Here is a 13,238-nt window from a genome sequence, read left to right as displayed (position 1 = left end):
ACAAGAACCTGGTCTGGGGTCACCTCAGATGAAGTTTCTTTGGGGATGCCCCAAGTTGGATTCAGAACCCTAACCATGGAGTGAATTGCAGGTTCCATGGTCCAACTGTGGAGTGTATGAATCAAAGCTGGGCTTCCTCAGTGGCTTAGATGGAGCAGTGGACAGTATATCCAGGTGCATATGGAGGACATGGAAGTCCACTGAAGTCTGCTGAGTACACCTGGTATCAGAACAGAGGACGGAGGACAGAACAAATGGATCAACTGCCCCAGCCAAGTGTTGGCAGTGAATATCTGGCAAATAGAGACTCTAAAGTGGACTACATTAACCAGTTGATTCTGGAGAGATTTCATCATGCTTGGAGAGGCGAGGTTGGCAATAATTCAAAACTGTTAAACTATCAAACCTCTTGAGCAGGACCGTCGGAGCATGCCCCAAATCAGGACCTGAGGTGGTGTTGGGTGGCTGTTCTCCATCCCAGGGAACTGAGACGGTTGGGAGGCTGGATGTGGCTTCTCTCCTTGTCTTCCCCTCCCCCCATATGCAGGAAGGAACAAAAAAGAATGCGGGAATAATGGTCTCATCTACCTTCCTGTAGCCCTTGACCCTTATCACCCTAACCAACTATGCAAAATCATCAAAAATAAACATAATTATCATTAAAACACAGACAAACAAACAAAAAACCAACTCACAGCTCCCCTGTCTCAGCATGCACTCGTCTCCATCAGGGATGGATGAGTAGGTGCATGGACAAACAGATCAACAGGTGAACGTCTCATCTACAGAAGATGATGATGACACATGGTGCTCAATTTTTAAAAGCACTTTGTAACTTACCATCTTTTTCCTCTTATCTTGTTCTGTAGGTGGTTCTTCATCCTCTGTCACTTTTGGTTCTTCAAGATGGGACATTAACATACAGCTGTAATTGAGAAAAAACCTTATGTTTTAGATAACATACTGGAAAAAAAAAACCCTCATGTTTTAGATAACATATTAAACAAGCTTATTTTAAACTATAAAAATACATCTCAATTTAAAAGCGGTCATAACAAAATGCTGTAGAGCATTTTACCTGAGCATTTAAGAGAATAAGCTGTAAAATATTTAACAGGCAACTTTTGAAGCAAGTATCACTTGACAAAGCAAGGCATATGATAAAATTTAAATGAAAACTTCCCCAATCTTCATGCCTTCATATTATTATACAGGTAATAATTTGAACAGTAACACTAAAAGCTATTACTTCTATTACTTATGGAACAGCGTACTTTCTGCTCCAGCCCGGTGCCGAGGACTTGTCCTGAGAGTGCCCGTACCTTCAGGACAGTCATACACCACTTCCCTCGATCTGCACCATTGCTTCTCACCATTAGCAAGGATAACAGAAACAGGTTCCTATTCAATCAAAACTGGTTCCAGAAAAACAAGAAATGGATACTGTCTGATGAATATATCTGATGGAACAAATTCCACTCCTTTCTATATTAGAACAGGAAAATTCAGTAATTTACCAGTCACAGGAGGCAAACCAATCAACTATGGCAAACAAAAGTTCAATTTTGCATGTTTCGTAGCAAGCACTGGTGGAAGACAATTCCTGGCTCAGCTGTGTAAGTAACTTTTCATTTAGAGTTAAGGGCAAGTGCTGATACCAAAACAGCAAGACCATAACCTCCCTAAAACTCAGCATACAACCTTGACCTCTCCAAGGTGCAATGCTTTTATACACCAAGACATAATAACCCAGTGTACCTGAAGTAGCCAGAAAATGCACCTCAGCACAAAGTGAGAAAATTATATTACTATCAACCCGAAAGCTATTTAACAAAGGGAAGTGTTGTAAACATACCTGGATGCCAGTTTGTATTTTAAATCAGATGATAGGGGCTGGAGGGCAAGTGTACAGGCAGCAGTTAGCTCCACCACTGGGATAGCCATATCCCTTAAGAGTGCCTGGGTGAATCCTAGCTATCCACCTTCAAACCACAACCTGGCAGGCAGTTGGCGATACTACCTGGGCTCCTGCCACCAACTCGGGAAACTCGAATGGACTCCACGGCTCCTGGCTTCAGCCTGGCTCACTGTCTGTCTGCAGGCATTCAGGGAATGAACCGGAAGATGGAAAATTCATCAACCTTCTTCTCTATCTCTGCCTCTTTTTCTCTCATCCTTCTCCCCATCTCTCTCTGCCTTTCAGACAAAATGAAAATTACCTGTTAGATGGAAAATGAGATGGGATGGCTTTATTCTAGCAATTTTTCTGGCCCGTGTTAGACCTAAATCCAACTGCAAATGAACATGGATGTTTGTGGAGGCTGTCCACTGTGCACTGCATTCTCCCCCTGCATTCCACGACCTGCTGACAACACTACTTGGACAATAAGACACTGTGTGCTGCCCTCCCTGAAAGATTTACCACACTAATAATGGAATTACTCTGGAGGTACATTTATACACACTTTTTTTCCTTTCTTTCAATGATCAGAAACTACCTAAGGGCAGACTATTCTTGCTTTGCAATTCTGAGTACTCACTTGAGTCTCTGGAAAGTCAAAAGAGAAAATTAAATGAGAACAACAAAGGACTTAGGAGCCTAAAGCTAAAATTCACTTGTAAGGAAATTCCCAATTAAAACTTAACTTTCATCTTGTTGGCAAAGATTAAAGATAAGCAATCACATTAAACATAAAAGGCATGCGAATTAATAGATTTTTGAGTAAGCTAAAAATGCATGGGCCATGAATATAATTATGGTGACACTTATAAAACACTAGTAACAGCTTCATCTGGAATCACTACCCTGTGAATATATGCAGACACTTCCCTATTTGACACCTGTGAAAGAAATTACTGAGTAAATCCAGGCATGCCCGCCAGCTAAAGCAGAATCTTTCTCAACAAGGAACTCTGACTAGCCACACACATATACCAACCACTGGGAACACAAAACAGGAAACCTATAAAATCACTTCTGGTTTAAAAGCTATTTGTGCTAACATCTTTCACTTACTGGAACATAAACCGTGTTTTAAGTAATTCAGCTGCCATACAGATGACAAAACCAGTGTGAATTTCTACCCTCGCTGAGCCCTCATCAACAGCACTTGCCCTCAACACTTCTTTGGCCTCATCAATTTTTCCCGATTTCAGAGGGTCCAACGGGGATGCTTCCAAGTTGCCCTGTGTAAGCATGTAAGCAGAACCAGACTAGCTGCCTGCAAGGAGACACCCTACCTCACTCTACCCGCCAGCCCGTGGACGAGCAAGGCAGTCCCTGGAGGCAGAGGCGGGGAACTCGGGTCACATTCTCAAGGTTCAGTGGCAGTGTTTCTCACACTGAGCCTGCATCTGAGTCACCTTTGTTAAGGCACAGTCTACTGGATCACACGCCCACAGCAGCTGCCACGTTAGTAGGTCTGGGCAAGAACCGAGAATCTGCATTTCTCATGATTTCTTCAGTCCATGATTCTCACCGTTAACTCCATAATGCTTATGTAAAGGGTGACTCTAAGTTGTTGCTGGGGAGCAGGGCATATATATTTTATTAACCATAGTACTGTGCTGGACCAAACCACCAAAAAGTGTTTTCTACTTAGATCTCTCTGGCATACATGAGACTGATTTCAGCAAATGATAAATGCTTTTAATGCCATGCATCCACTGAGCTTTCTTCTAGGCTGACATAAGACACTGCTGATGAGTCACCTCACATGACACAACACTGCCGGCCTTGTTCAGTCCGTCTCTGTACAGGATGCTTGGTTTACCCGCTTTTCATCAGCCTTCCTGACAGAACCCTGAATCTACCTAATTGCCCCCTTCTGCTAAGCCACCCATACTTCAGTCAAGCTGACTCCTGCCCCTGTGCCAATCACACGGCCATCCTTCTCCCCTGGCCAGTGACACACTCAGCTCCAGCACATTTAAGGTTTTCTGGTCTATACAATGTAAGGGGAAGTCTGATGGAAGGATTTCTAGAAAAGGTCTGATTTAACCTGACGAAAAAAACTTGTTTTTCTAATGGTGATGCCAAGGCCATACTAATCCTGAATTTACTTATTCATAGTTGTGTTTTTTGGTTAGACATGACTAATTCTTTATTGTTTAGGTTTAATGTCCTTAGACAATGTCTCATACAAACATCAATGAAAAAATCTCTTCTATGGTCACTACAAGAGTCTTCTGAGAAACTCCTTTCCTGTACCAGGAAATAAACACCATATATTTCCTAATATTTCTATTTTAGTGTCAGTGGTTAAAAGCTCAAAGTACATATCCACATGCCATTCAAGTTTTTTTTCCCTGAAATTCACTTGATCATATAGTAGTTTTCTGTTAAAATGAGTGTGGATTTTCCTAATGAGCTGCCTCAAATCCTGTTTTGACCACTAGACTGAATAAGGATAATTAACTGAATGCTGTACGTAAAGGAGCAGTACAAAGGGCCACAGAAGAAAAACAGAAGATGCAATGAACTCTTCCCGTCAGAGGGGAAAGGAGTTCAGATCAGGTATGTGCCAAGCAGGGCAGGGCTGAAGGTATTACTCCTAAGAAGAGCTCGTATGATGAAGTCACAAGTACAAAGTAGCTACACAAAGGCCACTGCTGTAGTTCAACAGCCTAAACCTCCACTCTGTGGTGTCAACAACCCACATGGGTGCTGATCATGCCCCGGTTGCTCCACTTCCAATGCAGCTCTCTGCTGACAGCCTGGGAAAGCAGCAGAGATGGCCCAGGTCCTTGGGACCATGCATCCACGTGGGAGACCAGAAAGAAGTCCCTGGCTCCCAGCTTTGAAATCAGCTTAGCTCTGGCTGTTGTGGTCACGTGAGGAGCGAACCCAGTGGATAAAAGACAGAGCGCTAACATTCATTCACACTTGCTTTCTTTCTCTCTCTCTCTCTCCTTTCCTCCCTCCCTCTCTTCCTTCTGCCTTTCAAATAAAAATAAAGCTTAAAAAAAAAAAAAGGAAGGTACAAATGAGGAATGATGAGGCCTATAAGAAAGCAAGAGAAAAAAAAAGCTAGTGCTGGTACTGTGGGTCAGCATGGAACAGGGCCTGTCTTCATCTTTCTCTTAGTTGATTTTAAGAAGTGGAGCAGATCAAATCAAAAAGAGAGATCTGAAGAGACAGAGAAAGAAAACCCAGAGGAGGGGTGCCACTGAAGACACCCACAGTTAGAACCATACACGGGTGACAACATCAGAATCAGGGAACCAATATTTCTTCAGTATTTCTGCCTCCATTTTAAAAGCCACCTGGTACCAGATGGAGGAGGAAAAAGTGCTTAGAAAAGCTTGAGTTTTACCTTTGTTTCAAATAACACTTACTGATAACTACTACGGCTTTATATACTCAACATTTATTAAACTTTCTAATCAGTTTTAGTGCTTTTATGCTTCCAGAAATGCTAGTTAAATTTTCCCTTCCTTTTTACTTCCCAAGTTTTGAAAAGGAGCTATCAATCTCAGTTCCTAATGATCCCGACAGCAAAATATTAAGGAAACAAAAAGAAAACAACCTGGCTACACAAGATGGCAAATGTCGAGCATCATTAATATGGATATGCTCTCCTAGCCTAACAAGCATCCTACTAACTGAAAGACTCCAAAAACCACTGAATTCTCTCAAAACGGAATTCTGCCTTGCTTTAATGGACTCATTTCTTTTCTTTTGCTTCCCTATAAAAAACATCACCCCTGAGCCAAACACAATCATCAACAGGCCTGGAGAAGAAAAAAACACGGTACTGGGTTCCAGGTATCCAGGAACGCAGACACACAGGTCTAAGCTTTTCTGCTTCGGATGTGCTGAAGGGTCAACTTGTTTTTCTTACTTCCAACAATTTCACCCATGGAAGATCCAAGCTTTTCTTCATGGTGAGCCTGACATCAAGTCAGAAGAACTTGGTTTCAGGCCTGACTTGCGCACATCCCCGGTTACTGCACTTTCCCCAACTTTAGCATATTGATCTTTAGTATTCTAGAAGTGCAATGATTATTTCTGAACTTTATTTCCAGCTATTTCCACACTCGGTTCCCTTCCGTTTTAAATGTGTTAGGATTTTGCTTCTTCACCATCTTAACACACCTATCTGAACTGTTAACAGATAGTACCTTTCCTTTCACTTTTACAAAACAATCTAGAATTAGGCAGTTGTATGCTCTGCACAAAATACACATAATTGTTTTTCCTTGCTAGTGTTTTTCACTGTGCTACCAGCATGCTCTTCTCCTTACTGTATTAAAAATCCAGAGGGACAAAATCTGAGCTTTCAATAAATACTTGCAAATTTTGTCATACATTATGCATAAAAATATATTTACAGTCATGTCATGTAAATACTTGCATGAACTTTTTAATGAAAATGTCCATATGCATCAACGGCTTTAACTGTCACTTTTAGTCATAAAGCTTTCTTCCTTTCACATAAACTTCTATTTTCTCAAAAACCTAAGATGCACATCAGACACATTTTGTTCATTTACATTTAGTAACATTCAACCACATTTATCTGCTCTCCATATTTTTTCACAAAATATGATTCAAATGGCATTCTTTCCCATATGGTCACTTTAAAGAGAAAAGAAAAAAAAAGTAAGCTTAGTATGTTACTAATGAGAAGTCCAGCAGTCTGGGATCTCCTGAAGACTGCTCATAGTGCATAAAATACACCTTTCAGTAACAGTAATATTAAGTGGAAAGGCAGGACAATTTTACTAACTAGAAGAGGATACAACGATTTATTTTTTAAAAGGATAAATTTTTGAATTAATTATTGTATGAAAATGTGATTATCAGCTTTCCTAATAATATAATTTTTCTCTTCTTCTAATGAATTTTAACTGTTCTCTTTTGCAACTAGTCAATAACCTTGTAACTTCCTAAGAACTTAAAAACATGAATGATGCTTCAACCAGAGAAATACAAAGGATCTCATCCTGTTTTCTCCACGGTTTGCTTGAAACACAGGGAAACTTTTAAGTTAAAACACAGAATATGCTTAACACCTCTTAAAAAAGAAAATTTACATAAAGCACATGTACAATTAAAAAAAAAAACATGCCAAATCACACGCACAAAACATGATGAGAACCAAGAAGCCCAATTCAACATAATACTGTGACATAAGATGGTCAAACAATAAATGTAGGTAAAGCAGTTTTTGGTATAAAACACCTAATTACAAAGTTTCTTTTCTGGTGATAGTAAGCAAAACTCAGGCAATAGAGTCACTCTTGCTCAGATCCAATTCTGGTTAATTAAATATCCACCTACTCTTTGTAAGTTCCTGTTTCCGAATCTTCAGTCATGACGTCGTGCAGGCCCTCCACTGCGATGTTTATAATCCCGCAGAATTTATCCTGGATAACACTAGAGACAAGAAGAGAAGAGAGGTTGACTGACACACTCACAGGTGACTTCTTTTCTCCTAAACATTCTCTCAAATACGAAGAAATATCTTAGCCGTGAAGATGAAACTTTCAAAATATACTTCCTAATCCTTTGCATAACAATTTAAATTTCTCTTTCATTTGATTATTAATATTTTCAAGTACTAGAGGAAGAGATTAGAACAATATTTTAATCTTAATGGCTTAGCAGCTTTGTTTATGAAAAGAGTGACAACAATTACAAAATACTGTTCTTCCAAAAAAGCTGTCAAGAAAAACAAAAGACAAGTCACAAGCTGGGAGACAAGATTTTTTAAATTGTCATTTTAAAATAGGCAAAAATTTAAATAGACTTCACCAGAAGACATATGGGTAATGTATGAGTACCTGAAAAAATGTGCAATATATATAGGCATCAGGGAGATACAAACTGAAATCACAGTAAGGTTTTAATTAAAAATAAAATCAAGAAGACTGATAATGCCACATTATGGTTATAGTATCAGGAAGATATCATACCTTGCTGTAAGGAATCAAAACAGCACAACAAGGGGACAGTAAGGGTTTGGCATGGCATTAAGTTACCAAATGAGACATCATCTCTCATTTAGGACTGTGGGTTCAAGTCACATTTCTGCTTCTGATCCAACTCCCGGCTGGCATGACTGAGAAGGTAAAGGAAGAGAGCCAAGGTGCTTTGGATCCCTGCCACGAACATTCAAGTCTCAGGTGAATTCCAGGTTCTAGACTCTGGCCTATCCAAGCTGGCTGCTGCAAACATTTGGGAAGTAAACCAGCAGGTGGAAGATTGTCCTTCTCTTACTCTTAGTTTTCAAATCAACAAATTAACATCCATTTTGAAAAACATGCAGTTTTTATAAAGGTAAATGCACACCACAGAACTAAGCAATTAACTCATGTGCCCAAAACCAAGACCTACATGGAGACTTACAGCAGCTTTATTCCTCATCACTCCGAGTTGCAAGCAACTCCAGTGTACATCAAGACAATGGATCAACACATCGTGGACCACTAGTGCAAAATATTCACCAATAAAAAGGAATAGAGAAAACACATATTCAGACATGGGATAAATCTCTTCAGAACAATGCTGTGAGAAGCCAGATCCAGAAGGGGACATACGCGTGACCTTTTGGAGAGGCAGAAGTAATGGACTAGTGGTTGCCTGGCAATGAGACACAGGCAATAGGAGTGTTCCACAAGTTGAGCATAGCTGTGGACACCACCATGTACATTTGTCAAAAGTGCACAATTCAAAGAGACCTTGTTAGACGTAAGCTATACCTGAATTAATGTGACTTCAAAAGGAAAAAGGCACAACTACCCACCAGCATAGTAGATTACACTACCTGAATTTCAAACTAACTGAAAATGACTGAATTCCCAGCCCCCTGGGGAACATACAGCATCATTCCTGCATTACGAAGCATTCTTACTTTTTTAAGTTTGTAATACTTTACAGAGGGGTCATGGTTCCCCTTTGTAAAGCCAAAACTTGCTGTCTTTACCTTCAACTGTGATCAATTTGGAGAACTAAATAAGGAGACGGATAAAATAATAACTTGGAGATGTCATTCTGATCCACTCTCACCTGCGTCTACACCCTACTGCAGGAGTTTTTTCAAGTCATTGTGTTTTCTCTCTTCAAAGTGTGTGAGAGGATCTAGTCAGATTACACACACATACTACGGCAAGGCACTTTACCATCTACAGAATGCCTACCTACTCCATATTTTGGTCCCTGTACTTTTAGAAAGAAAACAGGCAGGAATTGGGGGGGAAAAAAACAGGTAGGAAAGAACATAGACAAAATTTTCAATTAAACTTATAGGACAGTTTTGCAAGCTGAAATTGACAATAGAATATTTTCATATTAACAGGCCAAAGAAAGGGGAAAAAATCAATACTTAAATTAATTTTGAACTATCAATTTATCTGAAATCACACTGTAATTATACTTCAGATAACCTACCTGAAGTCACTGTTCCATAATTATAAGTTAAATAAAGGAGGGGAGTAAAGTAAGTACATTTTTAGGTGCAAAAAAGCCAACACCAAATATATTCGCTTAATAGAATTTCTTTGCTTCTATGGCTTAATAGGATCAAGAAAAGAATGTTCTTTGTTTTAAAGAGAGTCAAGGGGAGAAGCAACAGAACTGGGACTTTTTTCTTCTTTTAGACATTTCCCAGGAACTCTGCTGTAAACACTTTGTCACTTAATGGAAACACACATCATTTTACCCAGTAAGACTCTGCACGGAAATGCATATTAATAAATCTAATCTCCCGGGCAAACACGGCAAGGAAACAGGCTTAAGATTCATAGTGGAAATTCACTATCTTAAAAAGAATACTGTTTCTTTTTTTACCTCAACTTAATGATCCTCACACAGGCTGCTGCACAGTGTCTTCCCTCAGTACCTTCTGGAATGTGCACACATTGGGCCCCCACCCCAACTAAAGCTATTACAAGTCCAAAAAATAACTGGAATGATCTACGTGCAACAAGACGAGTGGAAAGTACCATCCGATGCGATTTTCAAGTTAATGACTTACAAAACTGAGAAAACTGGAGAAATCTCCTCCAATGTTTATTTTGGATACTTACAACAGTCACAGAATCAGTTCCTCTTTTTTAAAAAGTGACAATATAAAAGAATTTCACAAAGATCTGCTAGTTATTGTGTTTGGAGGATATGACCTTGCCACTGTAAACTTTGGAAAATTTTTATAAATAATTCAAATAGAGTAAATGCAAGGTAATCATCAAGATAAACCTTCAAAACAAACAAAAATGTCAACTGCACTGATGTTATTAAAGTTGTGCAAAGAGGTACTTGACGTCTTCAGTTCAATTCCTGGGGAAATCCTGTGTGTCACACAGTTCAGACCAAAAGGAAGACAATGTGCTCATGAAAATTAGAGTGACATAATCCAAAGGTGATTTGGGGAATGAGATGACCCTAATACTAATGATTTCTAACAAGTATGTGCCCAGACCAAGAAAGACTGCAGCATTTGTATTGGCCAGGTCCGGGGACAGGCTTCAGCACCCATTGGCACACATGAGCACCAGGACAGGGTGTGCACCACACTCAACTGGGCCAGGCTATAACATCCGCCAGCAAGAGCTGAGACTGAGGGCAAACCATGCCAAGCTTAGCTGGAGTATCCACAAGCAGCTGCAATATCTGGCATAGAAAATGGACCTGGAAGAAGAACTCTGTGGATTCTCCTGCTAGACTACAGCTCCCCCTGGGGAGTATGAGAGCCAGATTTGGGGGCGGCTAGGATGGGCAAGACTGAAGCACCCCCTGGCATACATATGGACTGCACTTGGGGGTGGGCCAGTCTGGGTTAGGTTCCAGCATTTGCTTGTGCTTGCCAGAACCAGAATGGCTGTGAGACAGGCCAGGCCAGGCCAGGCCACGCCACGGCACTCACTGGTTCACATGAGAGCCAGGTGAGGGAAAATGGACCAGGCTGGAAGCACTCACCAGTGAGTACTGTAGCACCCACCAGTGAGAGCTGGAATGGGCGCGGACCAGTCAGGCTAGGTAGCAGTACCCGCTAGTGAGTGCTAGGACTTGAGCCCAACCATTTCAGTATATGTGGCAGCATCCATAGGCACATACATGCATGTGCAAGTACTCTCACACACACACACACACACACACACACACACACACACACACATATCCATTGCTGGGAGCAGGTCTGGTAAGGAGTACATGGGGAATCCCCTGCAAGGATACAGGTCCTTCTGCTGATGAGCACAAAAGTCCAGGTTGAAGCAACCAGACCAGGTTAGACTACAGTACCAGTTGGCATATGTGTGGTCCAGATCGAAAGGTGGGCTGGACCAGGTTAGTCCACAGCACACACTGCCACAAGAGAGCATGGTGTACAGGTCAGGCCAGGTTGAACAGCAACACCCACTGGCTGGGGTGGGCCACCCTGGGCCAGGCTGCTGCACTCACTGGCTAGAGCTGAGACTGGGGGGGAGGGCAGGGCTGAGCTAGGCTATTGCATCTGCTAAAAAGCCTAAGACTCAGGGCTGGGAATAGATCTTGTAAGGGAACTTTGGGGACTTCCCTGCAGGGCTGCTGCTTCCACTGGTGAGCATTAGAGCTGGGATTGGAGGCAAGATGGTCTGGGGTAGTCCAGCTAGGCTAAGGTACAGCATCCTCCGGCAAGTGTCTGGACTGGACAGGTACAAGTCATGTCAGTCTGTCCCACAGGACCTCCAGGCAAGCACAAGATCCAAGGCTGGAAGTGGGCCTGGTAGGGGAACTGTGGGGCACTGCTTTGCTAGGATGCAGCTCCCACTGATGAACACAACAGACAGGGCTGGTGGTGGACCAAGATATGCAAGGCAGAGGAATGTTCTGCATGTGTGAGGGCAGGTCAGGCTGAGCTAAGCTGCAAGACTCACGATGTGAACATGAGAACCAGACAGGACACAGGACAGATTTAGCTAGGCCACAGCAAAAAGTGGGGCTAGGGGAGCCTGGTGGGGTTTATCGGGGGTTACCCCAACTAAGCTGTGGCACCTGCTGGTGTGCATGAAGATCAGAACTGTGGCGGGCGGGGCTGGGTTAGGCTGCACCACCCATCGGTTTGCACGAGAGATGGGGCAAGAGGCAGAACTGACCAGGCAGCTGCATCCACTAGTACACGCACTGCCTGGTGCAGCAGACTAACTGGCTGGCAAACACAAGAGTCAAATCTGAGGTTGCCTCAGGTGAGGTTTCTTGGGGAGCTCCGCAACCAGACCCCTGAACTCAAACCCTGGCCACAAGGTTCAATATTGTGGTCTGACCTGACCTTGGAATGCATGTACCAGGATTGGGACTCCTCAGTTGCCTGTGCAATGATCGGCATGCCAGATGCATGCAGTGGACATGACACAGGCTCACCTGGGCCAGCAGAGGATATCAAGTGCCACGTATGAGAATGGAAAGGTTGGACCACTCTCCTGGCCAAGCTTTGCGCAAAGTGTCTGAGTTCATGCTTGCACAATGAGGTGGACTCAGTCAACAGACCTTGGAAAAATTATCTCAACCCTGGAGTAATGAAGACGATGACATCTCAGAGTTACCAAAACCACTTGAGGAACACCCTCAGAATACTCCTCCCACATCAGGTCTCTAAGGCTTTATCAAAGGATCAACTCCCACCCCTGGGGGGCTGACTTAGTTTGACAGCAAGGAGCGAGCCCCTCCACTTCCTTCCCTACAGACACAGGAAACAAGAAAAAACTGAAACATTTTCCCCACCCACCTTCTTCCATGCTTTGACCTGCCCCCATCCTAAACAGGAATCAACATGCGGAGCGGCATGCTTCCCTCTCAACTATGGAAACAACGTTAAAAATAAAATAAAATAATTATCTAAATATGAAAATTAAAACACAAGGGGAAAAATCTAAAAACACACACATGTGTATTTAAACTAACAACTTCATATAAATAAATCCCATTGGAGCATTTTGTTATAGCTTTAGAAATGTTATGCTCAAGATGACTGAAAATACCTCACCTGGTTTTCCTGGAGGAAAACTCGATGATCAGCTCGCTGGCCCACCCAGCGGCACTGCTGTGAGATCTACAGGCTTTGGAGTACATCTCCAGCCTTCCCAGCCACTCTCATAAGCATCTCTTACTTACAGTATCCAACACCAAATTTACTAGTGCTTCCCCAACAAAAACGAAACAGAAAACCAGAACCAGGCACTCTTCCAAATTTCCTTCCAGCATCACCATCAGAAAATCAAGCCAAAAACATGGGATTCCATGGCAACTTTCTTTCCAC

The 13,238-nt window shown here is 42.1% G+C and overlaps 1 protein-coding gene across 1 annotated transcript in view; it reads right to left on the bottom strand.

Annotated features, from left to right (window-relative positions):
- Positions 1 to 762: 762 nt before the first annotated feature.
- The window catches only part of LOC121166695 (importin-11-like), a 125,307-nt gene continuing 112,831 nt past the window's right edge, over positions 763 to 13,238 (bottom strand). Inside the window, exons 28-29 of the mRNA XM_040995939.1 lie at positions 7,286 to 7,381; positions 763 to 925 (exon numbers count right to left, since the gene is read on the bottom strand). Coding sequence (XP_040851873.1) covers positions 763 to 925; positions 7,286 to 7,381 — 259 coding nt within the window. The remainder of the gene's footprint in view (positions 926 to 7,285; positions 7,382 to 13,238) is intronic.

This window comes from Ochotona curzoniae, unplaced genomic scaffold, assembly GCF_017591425.1.
Source record: "Ochotona curzoniae isolate NIBS_2020 unplaced genomic scaffold, NIBS_Ocur_1.0 patch206, whole genome shotgun sequence".
NCBI classification, from domain to species: Eukaryota; Metazoa; Chordata; class Mammalia; order Lagomorpha; family Ochotonidae; genus Ochotona; species Ochotona curzoniae.
This window is presented reverse-complemented; position numbering and strand designations above follow the sequence as displayed.